The sequence below is a fragment of the Necator americanus genome, chromosome I (assembly GCF_031761385.1).
Source record: "Necator americanus strain Aroian chromosome I, whole genome shotgun sequence".
NCBI lineage: Eukaryota > Metazoa > Nematoda > Chromadorea > Rhabditida > Ancylostomatidae > Necator > Necator americanus.
Genome location: NC_087371.1, coordinates 36,685,713 through 36,701,919, shown reverse-complemented (window position 1 = coordinate 36,701,919; position 16,207 = coordinate 36,685,713). Strand labels below are relative to the sequence as shown.

Genomic DNA, 16,207 nt, shown 5'->3' with positions numbered 1-16,207 from the left:
ATGAGAAGATGTGGTTCAACTCCAGCTTTGACAATCTTCGTCGTTCCCGCTCCAACATCAGGCTACGAAGAAAAGAAGAAAACTCCCGAGTCTCACACTTCGAGTCACTCGATCAAAAACTCACGTGTGCTGAGCGGCGCTCGTGTGGGAGTGCGAACACGCGGGAATAAAGAGGTACAAAACCATGCCGTACTATGTGATTCGGGAAACCTTTGAGCAAATACTGGTCAACCATGTTCCTTAGTCTCACAGTTCGCACATATTTCTCTCACAAAACGCTACGCTTGGGCGATGAGGTGAGGTTCAGGCGGAAATAAATTCCCCTAAATTCATCGCTGCGGTACAGAATATTTATCAAGGATATTGCTCCAGGTACACATGACTCACAAAGCAATGACTCTCTCAGATGCAAATAAATTATTATAAATATTCTTCAAGTGATTGAATCCCTCAAAATTGCAGGGGTCACTTTAAAAGATGTTTTTGAAAATTAAAAAAAAAATCACGACATCACTTCCCTTATCGGATGTATTCTTCGAAACTATGTTATAGTATAGAATCAAGTTGTTTTAACCGTAATTCTCACTACTAGTAGTTTTTCATAATTTTGCTTTTTTTTGCAAATTTTATTCGACTTTTTTGTAACTTCGGATAATAGTACAAATGGACACACTCGTGCACAAAAAAAATCCATTTGGTTTGTCGATGACCTGAAAAACACTTCCAGTTATAGTTCTTTTATTTTATTATTATTTATTATTATTATTATTATTATTATTATTATTATTATTATTATTATTATTATTATTATTATTATTATTATTATTATTATTTAATCGACATCAATAGAACCTAGAGTCTTGCTTAAAATCATATGGATTTAAACTCCTCAACGTTGAGGAGTTTGATGGACTTTCTACATTTTTAAAGTTAGCAGGATATTCTCCGGATTTTTGCATTCGGTAATAAAAGTAATATTACTTGTATCTTATTTTTTATATTTTTTTTTTGACCCTTTGGTATTTTTGACCGGTCCTTCAAATTTTGGGTGCTCACTTCGCTTAACGTCAATCAATCCCTGCTCAGTGGTGGGAAATGTTATATAAAATGTAATAAAAAATAATGAAATTAAATAAGAAATCAACAACGTATAGTGTAGAAAATAAAAAGAGAAAGGAAGCAAAATATGCTTTGGCCTTGAAGAGACAGTGGAGATAATCCATAAAAGAGCTGGAAGGGTGTCCATTTAAATAATTTCCACGGATGTGTAGACATGTTCAAGCTCCAATTTCATTCATTTTTCATTATTCACTCATTTTTCATCTAGAAATTTCATTAAAAAAAAGAACATATACCATTGCGCTTGTTTAAGACGCTAAAGTTCGCATTTTTTATGGAATTAAACGAGAAATACTCACGCTACTATGGATTTATATATAGTACTTTACTATAATTAATACTTAAAATTACTATAAATTTGTTATTATTAAAGCACTACTAAATACTATAAAATTATCGTAAGCTTACGATCCAAGATTTTTTTCAGGACCTAATAAAAATCTATTAAATAATAGTTACAAGTGATGCTTGGTTGGGAAAGTGGAGGGATGAAGGAGTTAGTGCCAAAAAGCTTATAATATCCCATTGCCAGGTTCTTTATACAAGTAAGCGCACTCCAAGTGATCTATACGATCTTCTGAACTAGCTATGTTCCTCTTAGCCAGCTCTGAGGTGGTCTACAACCGCTTATGTGTTGTATGCTGCAAGGATTCGGAGATTTATTACATGGTTGGTGTGTTTAAGGCAGAGAATCACGAAAATGACATAGTGTGGAAACCTAGAGGAAAAAGTAGAGTTCAGGATGTAGATTGCGAATATTTGTGTACTCGCACAGAACTCCCGCCGATCTTCCTGAAAAACGGCGTGCGAACGGGGTTTCCTTCCAACGAGGCACGTTCGAGCGCATCCTCTTGTATGCACTTCCGTACCTACAGCGGCCTATTCACTAGTTCTACTTAAGTAAACCGGTGAGGTGATCTCATCATCGACAGCTCCCTTAGGGACGCGGCGCGTATGCAAGGATAGAGCGTCTTTAATTACCTCGTAGGAAAAACGCCGTTTCCCACGCCGTTTTAAATCCTGAATGAGTGTGAGCACATGAAACAGTAATATGATTTATAATTTCACAATAAAACGCAGAACGCTGACATAGATCTAACCCAGTACTTTCCTTTGGCTCGATGCTTTTTGGGACCTACATATCTGTTTTGCCATCCAGAGCCATTTGCAAAACAAAACTTCATTGAAAACTTATGGGCAATCCCCTTGTTTCACTATTTTCATTGCGAGAGCTAAAAAAAGGCGTAGTTCCCAACATTAATTACCCTATACATCCACACATCATAGTTTTTACTTACCTAATGTACATGTAGTTCGGAAGAAATCTTCAACAATGACACCTGAGAGAAGGGTAAGGAAGAAAAACTTCTCGCTAGAAAACAAACGCTGTTAAAAAGTGTTGTTGTTAATAGTGTTATTAAGTGTTAAAAACGTTAAGTGTGAAGACGTGAACCAGAACACTTAATTATTCCATTTTATTGGGAACTTTATTCATAATAATCGGAATTCTATAAAACATCATCATCAACAATGATGTCCTTCTCCTTTCTGTTCAGCAACCTCTCCGTGATACTTGCGCAGAATTCCAGGGAACATTCGTCCTAAAAAAATCCCGTTCATGTGGATTAGTCCCTGATACCAGAATTTCGGTACTGAGAAGGGTGTTAGTTAGGTTGTAGAAGATTCAGTGAAGATGGTGATTAGTGGCTGACCGTCCGGTGAGATGCCATGGCGTCCTCAAATGCCCCGCTCGCCTCGGGGACTGTCGAAAATCGAAGAAAAGGCAGCTCAATGGTGTCGTTCGTTGTTCGAAGTCAGTTGATTATTGAGTGACGCGATAACCCAGTCGTACACAACTTTAAACGGCGAGAGTAGGATACTTCCAGAAACTTTTCATTTTCATTTTTTACTGCAACTCTTCTCCTGCAAAGCACATGTTTTTAAAATTTTTGGTGCTAGATTTTCCGCCTAACCTGATATCGACGGGAATCGGTGATTGTGTGGCAAGCACGATGAATTTCTAGTTTAGGGCATAAGGTTTATATCCACAAACGATACGTAGTCGCTGATTTCTCAACGAAAGTCAGCAGCAACGAAGTTGACTCCAAATGCTCCGTTTTAAAACAGTGATAATGGAAACCTTGGAAACTGCATTGGTGGATTTATGGGTGGATACTGCAGACTTAGCACCATAGTTGGCTCGTTCCTGATCCAAAATATTCACAAGATCTGGAAGAAATCGTTATGTCGATGTCGATGTGATCACTCCTTTTCCCATGTAACCAGCAAAGCTTCACCAGATTTCTTGATGTCACCTCTTTTCTGCCACTTTTTCCACTATCAAGAAACAGAATTTCATCCTGATTCAATTTGGAATGTAAACTCACAGGAAAAGGAACTTTTTCGCTGAGATGTCAACTTCCATGTCAACATTATGTTTTTTCTTTTCTTTTTAGTTATTAAATCGTCCCTTGCCTTTACCGTTCGTGTGACTCATCCCTACTCATTCTCATTCTACTCTTTTCTTGAGGCAGGATTTTTATTGTTTATTTGTATTCATTCCTTGTCTCTTATTTTTGTCACATCTTTGAGCGTAATAAATAAATAAATAAATAAATAAATAAATAAATAAACTTCCATCAATATTTGCTCTCTGGCTATGTCCTGGAAGAGAGCTTTGTTTACGTCTTCAGTGATAGTAGGCTGTAATTGTACATGACTGCAGTGCCTCCACCCGTCACGGTAGGATCACTGCCTAAACATCCTGATGAAATGAGAGAATTTTAACTTTGCAGTGGTCCAGTGATATGCTCCAGATACTTTTCAGAAACACTGATCAATCATTTCATAGGGAAACATGTGAACTCAGTGAGAAGAAGAACTGCTCGACGTCGAAACACTTTGCCCGGAAGTCATAGATCATGACAGCATGCCGTGAAGGAGTGTTTGTCAAGCAAATGAAGCGCTTCCGGTGCAAAGGACGAGTTGCGGTTAGACGGGCAAAAATCACAACCTAAATTTTTGAATCGCAATTTTAATTGAAACACCGTAGACGGAATGAGGTGATACGGGGTTCAACAATGCCAGAAAATAGTGAGACGGATCAAACAGTGATAAAAAGGTAGTGAGACGTGTTTCGCAAGAGGGATTCGTGAACCAAAAACGTTTGAGATCAATTTGAGTGAAAGTACTGAGATGAGTTCATTAGCGTCAGAGTGGTGAGTGAGCCAAGTAATGTGCGGTCTCCAGAAAAGAAAATAATTCAGCTAAAAAGTGGGAGCGATGAAATTAACCGGACCTCTTTGACGGAGAATTAAAGTCGAAAGAACTGAACAACATTTTTACGAAACCTTCTAGTAGGAAAACCAATTTTGAAAATGCATATCCACACAGCTCCGTTAAGTCCTATACGAGGCACTAAGCAACGTGTCACGTCTTCGAGAGCACGCATACGTGCCGCGTCCGCGAGCGGATAGGCTGACTCTCCATCTGTCTTCTTTTCATGGGTTTATATAGGAACAATCGAATGAATCAAAGAAAAAATGCAGTTGTGAAACGTTTATTCCTGCATTCACTCGTAAAGACAACCAACTCTGTACCAGCCAAGGGGATCCTCTATCAAGTTACAGCCGAATTTCTTCTTTTCACCCATCTAAAACTGAATTATTGGGCAAATAGATGACATTCGAATAAAAATAACTAGTAGATGCTGCTGAATGCTTTGAAAAATAAATTATATGTCACCTGCTGCAACTTTTGAGTCCAATTTTGAGCAGCTTCTTGAGCCAATATTTTGTAGTGCACACTTTCTCTGAAATGTGGATTAGGCTTAGTTTGCATTTTTCGGTGAATTTACCAGATACACGTAACAAGAACATTTTCAAAATCCAAGAAAGTTGCTGTGATTCAGATGTGTTGGAATTAAATATCGTCTACCTAAAGAACTCAGTATACGTGATTCCTTCAGCTTCGCTTTCGCGACCTCTTAGGAAATTCAGTGCACGAACATCCAGTTCGCAGTCGTAGGCCTGAAAAAGTAGGTGATCTGAGATTTTTAGCACGAAATCAGGTATCCCTTTGGTCAGAACGACCCGATTTACGGTACAATACGCGAGAGCGGTTGCTTTCGATAGAGTGTTCCCAGTCCACTGCTCCCATATAATTATAGTCATGCCAGTGTTTGCTTTTTTCTTCCACAAGGAAAATTTCTGTCAGGTAGAAAAAATGATCTAGAGCATAAAACGATACCTGTTCTAATTGCCATCATTTATGTTGGTATTTCCATGACGTCATCTTTTTCTTTTTTCTCTAGTATTCAGTTTGCACTTGGTAAATTTGTTATTAATGTCAAATTGACACCTTTTACATCTAAGCTACCAAGCTCGAAAATTTGGACATCAGGCGGATCTCAAGTTGACTGAACTTGCTACCGAAGCGCTTGTAACAATAACATAAGGTTTTTTGTCCCCAAGCACATGTAAGTGTTCGTCCAATTCGAGGAGATAGGAAAAAAAACCAAGTACCGTTTGAATCGCAGCATACCACGAAATTGTGTGGGCATCTGTTCACGAAAGGATAAAGCTACGAATATAGAAAATTTATATAAAACAGTATATATCAGAGAAAGAGCGCCAAGGGCACTCAATCCCCACTAATTGCTCTGAAAAACAACCCTGGGGATCGATGTTCCCTACGAGGCACCTAGTAACGTGCTACGTCACGCGCAGACACGTCAGCAGTCCAGTGGATTGTCTGCTTGCTGCCAGACGCGGCGCGAAATTTGATGGACAAGGCCGTTTGAAACACCGTTTCCATAGCAAATTAACGGAAATTGTGCGCGATCGTGCTCATCGCGCTCAAGTCAATCTCAAGATATGCAGCCTTTAAATATCGCACTGACCATGCTTGGGTTCTGTCCTTTAGCTATGTCAATTTCCACAAATAGAGGTTCTTGAATATATGATGGGAGAGCGCGAGAGTCCTCACAATTGGGCAAATTCTGCAACGTTTTAGCGGAAGGTACGAGCGAGAGAAAGTGGCAAACCTGTAAAGAAGACAAATTCTGTAGATAAAGGTTGTTCAAATCGTTTCTATGGAGCTCACCACAGGGATTACGATGGCCAGAAGAGGCATTGGAACAGCAGAATGATTTGATATGGTTTCTGCGATTCTTTTATGTGTAAATGGAATAGGAACTCCATTTGATGAAACTGCATAATCTAACGCCAAAAAACGGAAGTACGAGTGAATTTCTCTGCGTCTGAATTAGGAGAAGGATAGAGAGATGAAAGTACTGAGTGGTTAAACCGCAATAATGCTACGGAACTATTAGTGATAGTACGTGCTACCACAAAGGCAGCGAATGACGTTGTAAAATGGTAAGTAGATTAATAGACACTTTTTCATTTGGTAATGCAGCCAGTGGACACACCCATATCCACAATTTTTCACGGCGATTTCGTACAGTTCTGGCTTAGCTTCTTCTTGAAATGTGGTTGGATTACCGTCTAAAATAAATACCTAGATTACCTACTTTACAAGCATTGGATTACCGACTGTCCAACATTAAGCTACAAAAAAAAGGGCCTGGTACCACATGTTTACATCGCACCAAAAATAGGTAACGAGAGCACGATGATCCCTCTATAGCCATACTTCTATCTACAAAGCTCGTCTCTGTATTGGACACTCATTGCAAAAGTTGAAAATAATATAAGTAGTTTAATTGTGTAATACTTTTAGAACAGAACCAAAACTGCTATTGATAGTGGAGAAGAAATCATCAGATAAGTGACATCTTTTCTTCGATGTAGCAGAAATAGTTCCCGACAATATCGCCTCTTTTCTCTACCGCCTCTAGAAAAAGAAATTGGATTGGAAAAAGACGATCCTCTGGTAATACTGTCAATGCTAGCATGTTTGCTTTTGTTGGGTTTTTAGGAGAATTCATTTTAAATGGAAAGTATGCTATTAAAGCAACCAATATTACCATTAACGTTAACGATTCTCTTGAAAAAAAAGAAATGCTACGATCCTCTGGTAACACTGTTATTGTTGGCATGTTTGCTTTTATTGTTTTTTTTAAGGGAATTATTTTCTCTAATGGAACGGATGGCTTTAAAGCAACTAACATTATCATTGACGCTAACGATTCTCTTGAAAAAAAAGTAGAATCAAGCGTTCAGATTCTAGAAAGAAAAATCCATATTAACCAAAAGGTGAACAGCGTGCTCAGATTTCTCGTTTCTCCTATGCTTACACGTTTATTAAATAAATAGTATGCAAGAACAGAGTCCGGACCTTCACCTCATTGTGGTTATACGCTTCTTTTTCTTTGCATAATCCGTCTAGATCCTTTTTTTTCAAAGTGTTTTCTGCTAGTTTTGTTCTTAATGTTTTGTCTTCTTGTTGGATACTTCGCTGTATTTTTGGAAATCTTGAAACTTACATACATTCCTCTCTATTCTACTGGTTTAAGTCAGTATTTCAGGATTTCAGGAGTGTTCCTACATAACGCCATATGCAACAACACTGGAATGAAGATTCGGATTTTGCTCAACATACGATTAAATCATTAGATGATAAAACAATAAAAGGAAAATCATTATGCAGTTGTTTTGCTGAAAAAGATTAATTGGTCAATTAAGTTCGATTAAGAAGCCGAAGGAAGGCTTCTGAAGGCAAATGAATAGAATATGATAAGTTTGTTAGGTATTATATTTCTACATAAATACTTAAGATATTAGAAGAAACAAGCTTGAAAAAAAGTAAAAGTAAAGATACAAAAAAGCGTGTAGCAATGTCCTATCGCTGCCGCAGGTTCGAATCCGGACTGCTGCTAACTAAGCGCGTCATCCCTCCGGTGTCGGCGTAAATTGTAATCAGGCTCCTCAAAGAGGATAAAACACTAAAACTGATACATCGGTTAGACCCAGCAAATCATTGTACAGGCACGTTAAGGGTTCGTAAACCTCAAACAACTCTGAATTGATGTGAACGTGGTAGCGCATCCCTAAGCGGGGAGACTTCTACAGTAGAATCTTCTCAAATGCTTTATATTGGAAGAATAAGAAATCTTATTGATAGTAATAGAATTTTATTCAATAAATAATAATGATAATTACCATTATTTCTTTAAAAAATAAGGGAACGGTGGAAGGCTGATAAACCACGAGTGAAAGAGCAAAAAATGAGATCATACGTGTGTCGACTATGAACAAGTCAGCACATGTTTGCCTTCGGGAAATTTCCAAATTCCACTTCCGTCGAACGCCACTCCGACAGCGAAATGTCACCGGGATATGTTCATGGGAATTGTTGGTTTTGTTCTTTTTTTCCTTTCTTTCTTTTTCTTTTTTTCTTTCTTTCTTTTTTTTTTTTGAAACACCATTTCCACACTATTTAGGGTGCAAATATTTCCTTTGTTTCGTTCTCTTCATTGTTGGAATGATGTTTATATTCGATTATTCGTTGAAAATCTCCACTCCCAGTTTCACATATGTAAGAGATGTTGTTTTTGATTTTTTCTTACTATCTCCTTTTATTCTTTTATTTTTCTTTGAGCACAGTTTATAATTAGATAGTTGTTAGCTTCTTCTTTTATCCGCTTCCGTTTTACCATCGGTAATTTCAGATACAGCGATCGGAAGACATCGAGGCGCAGCCAAAAAGAAAAGTTTGTTTTGTCATATGAATAATTTTAAAACGTAGGAGAAAAACAAAGTAGTTTTTTGTCGTGTAGGTTTAACACAACAAAGTTTTGCTAACTACGGTAATGCGTGGGCCACTGAATAACTATGAAGACGTTTCACTCTTGAATTTTTGGAGGAACTCCGATCAAATACCTGAAGCAATCCTAGGGGACATATAAGAGGAATTTGCAATAAAAAAAAACAAAAACTGGGAATTTACAAATAAATCAACGTGAAATATGTTGACTTACTCTTGGTTTTTCCACTCTTCTTGCGAAGGGCCTACCAGTTTCCAGAAATTATCCGCCGCTTAGCCAACGGCGTAGGCCCAATCGTTCCTTCACATTGAAAAATGCCCTAAGTTTCTTTCATATCATGAAATAATCTAATGAATTTGTCACATCTCTATTTTGTAGATGCACTAGATTTTATAGGTCTGTCCTATGTCAATAAAGTTGACCGATGTAAATATACAAAGACATGGATGGAAAATATTCATGGAAAATACGCGATACATAGCGAATTTCACCCGAAATCCAGCAGAAAATTCGAATTTGTATGTTTCAGAACCCAGGCGAAACTCCTATTTTAGTACTATATTCTTAATTTCTTCCACTGAGGTATTGATAGTACTTTCCAAACGCATTTCACAGAATATTGTTTAAAAAATAATACTACACACCTATTTGACGTTTAAAAATTAACGTTTAAAAAAAAGTTAAAAAATTATGAGGAAAACAATAAAACTTTTAAAGAAAGAAAAAGTCTTATAACACGACATGATGATTTTGCCCTCAGGTCAAAACGGAATGCAACTTGATTTAGTCGGGTAAGCGGGTGCCCTCGAATCGCCGTACTACAGCAAGTAATTGGGGTAGAGATGGGGATCATCGTGAACTGCAGCAATGAGTGGGGCTAGAAAGGGTCCCAACTCGACTAGCACCGCTGCGAGCGCTATCCCTCACGCAAGTGCATCGACCTGCGTGTCATTTCGACGTGACTATAGAACTGCGTACGAGGATGTGCTCGAAGTTGTGGTGAGAGACTTCTGCTCATCTCTGCACTAGGATTTGAGTCAGCAAGGGTCGCACCTTGAGTGCTGAGGCTTTCGCATGTGCATAAGGCTTCAGGTCTCTTTTAAAGGCATCACTCCACGAATCTGGGATGGTGCGGGTTTCAGGTGGGTTATGCCTATACAGAGTCGTTGATTCCGGAGAGGAAGGTGACTTCGTCCATTTCTTCCTAATTCCCGTAAAAAACGACCCAGAAAATGCAGCTTCGAGCGTTCTGGCGCGCTATTTCTACACCGAGTTCGATTGGAGCGCGCCAGTCTTGTGCACGTGCCGCATCTTCCGGGCCGTTTTTTACGGGAGTTACGGAGAAATGGACGGAATCACCTTTCTCCCCATAATCCACGACCTCGTATGGACATAACCCAGCTGAAACCCGTACCATTCCAGATTCGTAGGGTGACGTCTTTAAATGTGGTAGTAGAGTGTGGTGACAAGTTAGATGGGACAGAACCGTATTTTCAAAACGCATATTTTGGACAGCAACTAGTTTTCAATTTTTCAGGATAGGAAAGTTCGAATAGCAATTGTAACCGTACTGAAGAAGATGACTGACAGGGTGCAATATACTACTGCAATGACGACAATGGAATGCTACAGTAAACGTCTAAATTACACATATGTCGTTACCGATAGCAGCACTCATTTACACGTTTGCAATCAAACACAGGTAATTCTTCCGTACTCATTAAAACTCACATTCGGAGAGTATATGAAGTCATTCTTGTTAAAATCCTAAGTTCTCACATCTTCAAGTTTTTCGAGTTTAAAATTTCTAAGCTTTCAAATGTAAATCATGCGTTATGCTACAGCATTCACGGAGAATTACGCTTATGACGAATGGAAGTTCTTTTTATTTGAGAGAAATTCTCTCCATTCTTGCTTTCAGATAAGAAAGTCGATTTTATGGAATTACATTCCTTTCCTGTTAGTGCTAAGATGATTTCGGAAGGACACTGGTCGATGTATGATATAACGATGGTGAAACTGCACAGGCACGGACACCATATCGTGCCGATGCTCCTTGCCTTCCAGTTTCCACTTCGAACAATGCTCTACATTTGGATAGTGCTGAAACTGTGTTGGCCGTTGAGTTCTCAGGTCATCAAATAGACGACCGAAGTTTTCCGATACTCGATCAGTATACCACGCGCATTGAGAGGACGACCCCAGTGATGAGAGGGGAAAAGGGCTGCGAAATCCACAAGTGAAAAGGTCTGCACTGCGTTTAAGCACTGCTGCTTCACTCTGATGATTCTTGACTATGAACACTTGTATAACTGCAGCCGCCTGAAAAAGGCCATCTTAGTCATCGTGCGTTGTTTTTTCGCGATGTTTGATAAGCCGGTATAGGATGATCCGGCTCCAGAACATTGCACATAGTGCGCAGAAGTGAGGTTTCTCGATAGCTCTTCGGATACGTGATAGGTACGTTCTTGTGGATGGCAATTATTATAACGTGCCTCTACGAGTCAGATATCCTTTCATCGTTCCATATTTAACGAATGATCTTCGTCATTCTTCCCAGACGAGAAAAGATATTTCAGCATTTTCACACTACTAGACTTTCCATTCTTCATCTCCTAAATACACACCGGAAACTCCGATTGTGTCGCTAATTCCCAGCTATGTCGGTCGTTGGACGTGCTCGAGATCAGGTACTACCGGCGCTTAGCGGTCCAGAAAGTTGTTGAGGTGATCATCTAACTGGTAAGGATGGCTCACATACAGCGATGTGGTGGTGTTGAGAACTGGCTAACATCTTTTCCTTCTTCTACTACACTGTCATAGTAAAGCATAGATTTTTGTCCTCCTCTACTCATCCTATGCTTTTTTAAACTCTTTTGCTCTTCATGTCCACAATCATTTTTGCAGTTTTTTTGTACAGGGTCAAAGGTGTAGCCGCGTTTATATCTCTCCTTCTACTCCTCTACTCCTTCCTCTCATCCCTTCTGATATAGTCTAATATACAAACCAAATGGAATTAAATAAGCTACGTTGAAATAAACACTATAACCTTCTGCAGAAGAAAAAAAACCTAGAAAGTAGGGATGCGTTTTGTAGTGGAAGGTTTCCGCTGTGAAATGATTGAGTCACTATCGTTAGAGGCCCCAGTCGCTTAGTTTTTAAATTAAAAGTTGATTGAAAAAAGTTGCAAGTTCTAGCAAATTTTCAGCAACCTTTTACTTTTCATACCAAACGTTTTCAACGGTCCTAGCTTTAAAAGTGAAAGATTTGAAAGGTTTGAAAGTGAAAGTTTCAGAGTACTACATCCGAAATGTTAACAGGTAGTCTTTCAACGTCACTGTATTGTCCGTTTCCTGTTTGATAAGCTTGACGTGGACTGGATACTGATGGTTGATGCTGACATAGCAGTTGTTAACGAAAAAAGGTAAACGGTAAACATGGCTTCTTTGTATTTAAATCTCTAACAGAACCGGTGTAAGTCGTTTTTCCAGGCGAATAGAAGAGTTTATTGATTGGAGCAAAGACATCATTTTCTATGAGCGTTTCTTTAATTTTGAAATTACGGCAGGTCCTACTTTTTATCCTTTTTTTCCCATATTAGTTCTAAAAAGACTTCTTCATTAACTATAGTATATGTATCTAACATGAAGCCATAAATCCTAAGATTGTTGGGCAGTGCTCTCGGTATTCATTTTATGGACAACGTCAACACGGTGAGACAGCCAAATTGGATTTAGACAACCCTTCAGTTTACAATTACATAGTCTTTTAAGATGTATACATTGGAGATTTTGGTAGATAGTCATTCTGTCTGGCTAATTCAGCCTGGATAAATCTTAGCCAGATGATAAAAGTTAGCGGAAACTTCGAGAGGAAGTTGCCTCATATTTAGTTGAAAGACTGTGTAAACGAATTAATAATGTAATATTTCCTCTGTAATGTTGCAGCAGGGTCCGCTCACGCTTATACAACAACTGAGCTTTCAACCATCGCAACAAATTATTCTCTTCTTCAGAAAAAAAATAATATCAGCTCAGTTTAATGTTCGACCTGTTGGAAGCTTTTAAGAAGAAAAAACTAAAAAAAAATTAATGTATTTCATATTCGGCAAAATCCTAGAACTCAATAATATGAACATCGCAAGGTGGAATATTTTTTCCTCCACCTACCACGTCTCATATCTGCGTCTACATAAAGACGGTTTTTTTATTTTTTGAAGCGCCCAAAATGACCCATCTAAAGTCACATAGAAAAATTTGACATGTCATATGCACGTATATTTCTCAGCGAAATATTACAGTATCTGCTTCCAGAACAAATTATGTATTAGATATCAATTTGACATGACGATTCTTCACATTTAGGAACATATCTAGCGAAGAATAGCGAGTTTACACGCAATTTTCTGCAAGGATGGGCTGAATTTGAATCGCGACTACCTTCAAGTTTTCACGGCAAGGATCAGGGCGCTTTGCACGTAGTTATTCTTTTCGCGGATTCTAGGATGGCCATAGAATAATGTCACAATGTCTTAACGAAGATTATTTCAGGCATGGATGATAGAATTGTTCGCAGCAAAGGGGAAACTCTACACAAAATGCATAGATTTCTGGAATCGATCAAAGAGTTATACACACCTTGAAAAATTTACACTCTGCTCCCGAGAGGCTCTTAAAATAGCGGATACTAGCAAAGTGTTGATTCTGAAGGAGGTGTGTCTGGGCTACTAACACGGCAGCAACAGCGGTAGCGGCACACTTTCCGCGCTGGGATTTCTGTGATTTTTTCTCGATTCTTCAGAATTCAATTCAGTTTGGCAGATATTTAAGGGTAAAGGATGGTGTCGTGATGCTTGGCTCACAAATAGTCATTGGAATCCCGAGACTGATTTCATGTTCCATGCATGGAAGGAGGTGAATAAGTTACGTCCCGAAAACAAGAAAGTCGGGTGAGCATGATCGCTTGCATCGGCGGCTCTATAGGATCCATAATTTAACGGGATTGTAATTTCTGCATTGCAGTGTCCTTTCTGGTCCCGAATTTTATCCGTGGTTCAACACCTTAAAAACACCGTTGACGAAATCTCAGTGTTTAAGCGGTAAGAAATTTCAAACTTTTTCTTTTTGTTCTCTTGAAAACTGGACTTTAGGTGGAGATGATTGGACACATGATGCAGATTTTATCGTCCCTGTCAGCCAGCTACAGGCACATCTGAATCAAAAGCTGGAAAACGTTGAGCGTTCATATCAACATCTGAGGGAACAACTTAAGTTGTAGTTAGCTAAGAAACAAAAGCTGGCTCTTCCTTATTATAACACCATATATTGACGTTGCTCCTGGATTACCGTGTAGCGATCACTCAACGAACGCAGAACGCCTATGTACAGTCGTCCTTTGTGATTATGTTCATGTTTTTCACCACTGAGAAGCAAAAATAATTCGGCTCGGATTAAACATTCTGTGCTATTTTGTTATCAGGCAATTCTGCTGGAGCAATTACATGTTTACAAATTTTATAACATTTTTTAGATCATACAGAACACAACTCTCCCACGTTTGGGTTTTTATTCGGAAGCAACTGCAGCACTGGTACATCTTGTATGAGGTAACACGAGAGACAATGCAAACGATTTGAGAGCACGATTAATTTACAGCACAGTCCCTGGAGAATGAACCGTGCAATTCTTTGTTTTGATCTCATTTATGAGCCTAACATCTGTGTCTGATTATTGTCGTTCTGTGATATGCCATAAAACATTATCCTAGGAATTTCAAATGTTTGTAAAATTAAACCGACCAGAGAGATACAGAAATAAGATTGAAGAGGTATAGTGGAATGGTCTCAGAGAAGTAAAGACTCCTATAATCGACTGTATTTAGTTGTGTTCGTCTTGGGTTGTAAAGATGTAATGAAATTAGAGCAGTTTCACTTTCCGTCAACTACACCAACAGCAGTGCAAATTTGGGCAATGGTACAATTTTGTCGGAGGCCTCAACGCAAAACTAGGAAAAAGCTACATTAGGGGAATACAGGATCTGAAGATCCGGACTAGGGGACCGGAATGAGAATGGCATTTTGATTGGCATTCAAAACGCTGGCCTCTTTCATGGGAATTCTCTTTTCATGAAGAAAGGTCATAGTCGGCGGACATGGAAATCGCCCAATGGAGCGACTCGTGCGGAGATCGACCACATACTCACCAACCGGAGATGATGTCTATTTGACGTCTCGGTAGTACCACCTTTTTGTGGTGGCTCTGATCACCGTCTCCTTCGTGCGAAAATACGATTTCGCACCAATGGAAAAGAACATCTGCTATCGGCAACGAAAGAAGAAAGAAGTCGTAAACGACTACTACATTCTCGAAGAAATACTTGTCCCAAAGTGATTGTGACATTGAAGAGGAGCCAAATGTGGACTACGAGCTGCTGCTCAGTGGACTGCAAGCCTGTGCTGAACGTGCCTCAAAGCGCGACAAACTTGGATCGAATTTCGAAGACCACCAAAGAATTGTTTGAAAGGGGAAGGACTTTGAGGTTTAATCCGAATGCATTACACATTGAACGGTTAGGAGCATTCACTAAAGCACGCTGCAAAAAAGCGTTGCAAATGGATCTTCCGAATGATAGACAGAAGAAGATTTTGGAAGCAGCACAAAAAACAACGATTCTCAAGAAGTGCCTCAGGAATTTCTGCGAATATAGTACTCCGCTATCTGCCTTGCTGAGCCAAGAGTCGCACCTCTTCTCGCCGCGAAATGGAAATCATTACGGAGAGGCTCTGTCGAACCTTTTCCGTTCAACAATTCCTGTGTCAAGCCCGACCATCTCCACTGGTGAAGCTCCACCACGGATTCTCCTCTCCAAGGTAGTACTCGATATCTAGAGCATGAAACCTGGCACAGTCCTGGACCCGTTTTTATGTCAGCAGACTTTCTTCGGGCTGCTGGCCATAAACTTCATGCAATTTTAGCGACGCACATGACGTCCTACCTACAGAAAGAAAGGATCTCAGACGTTGAAAGACCTCGTCAGCTGTTCTTATCCACAAGAAAGTTGAGCGATAGAACCTTCGAAACTAACGGTCGATGTGCTTGCTGGGGAAAAAGATCACTAAAGGACTACGTTAACGTCGCTCACGAAACTTGTGAACATCTTGGATGACAATTTCGAAGAAATGAAATGAGTGGAAAAGGAGCTGGGGCACGCACCTCAGGGAAGACATGCAATCTAATTATCTATGTAAGTAAGCAAAGAAGGATGCGGCTTCAAACTTGAGATCACTAAGCGTAAGGCCATTTTTGGCATGCACTGAAATTTTTCTATCATTTTTGGAAAAAAGAGCCAAAGAAGATTATG

The 16,207-nt window shown here is 39.2% G+C and overlaps 3 protein-coding genes across 3 annotated transcripts; 2 read left to right on the top strand and 1 right to left on the bottom strand.

Moving 5' to 3' along the window:
* Positions 1-4,690: 4,690 nt before the first annotated feature.
* On the bottom strand, positions 4,691-6,252 carry RB195_007995 (uncharacterized protein; the record flags this gene model as incomplete). Its single annotated transcript, XM_064181938.1, has 5 exons — positions 4,691-4,771; positions 4,864-4,930; positions 5,056-5,147; positions 6,020-6,163; positions 6,223-6,252. The coding sequence occupies 5 exons, from the start codon at positions 6,250-6,252 to the stop codon at positions 4,691-4,693; spliced, it is 414 nt and encodes a 137-aa protein (XP_064038690.1).
* A 2,095-nt stretch (positions 6,253-8,347) lies between these two features.
* Positions 8,348-14,125, top strand: RB195_007994 (uncharacterized protein; the record flags this gene model as incomplete). The annotated part of the gene is made up of 11 exons (XM_064181937.1): positions 8,348-8,435; positions 8,525-8,619; positions 8,753-8,794; positions 10,386-10,550; positions 12,169-12,272; positions 12,340-12,416; positions 13,213-13,325; positions 13,399-13,560; positions 13,678-13,796; positions 13,870-13,946; positions 13,998-14,125. 11 exons carry the CDS (start codon positions 8,348-8,350, stop codon positions 14,123-14,125), a joined length of 1,170 nt encoding a protein of 389 aa, XP_064038689.1.
* A 1,135-nt stretch (positions 14,126-15,260) lies between these two features.
* RB195_007993 (uncharacterized protein) lies at positions 15,261-15,734 on the top strand (the record flags this gene model as incomplete). Its single annotated transcript, XM_064181936.1, has 1 exon — positions 15,261-15,734. One exon carries the CDS (start codon positions 15,261-15,263, stop codon positions 15,732-15,734), a length of 474 nt encoding a protein of 157 aa, XP_064038688.1.
* Positions 15,735-16,207: the final 473 nt, after the last annotated feature.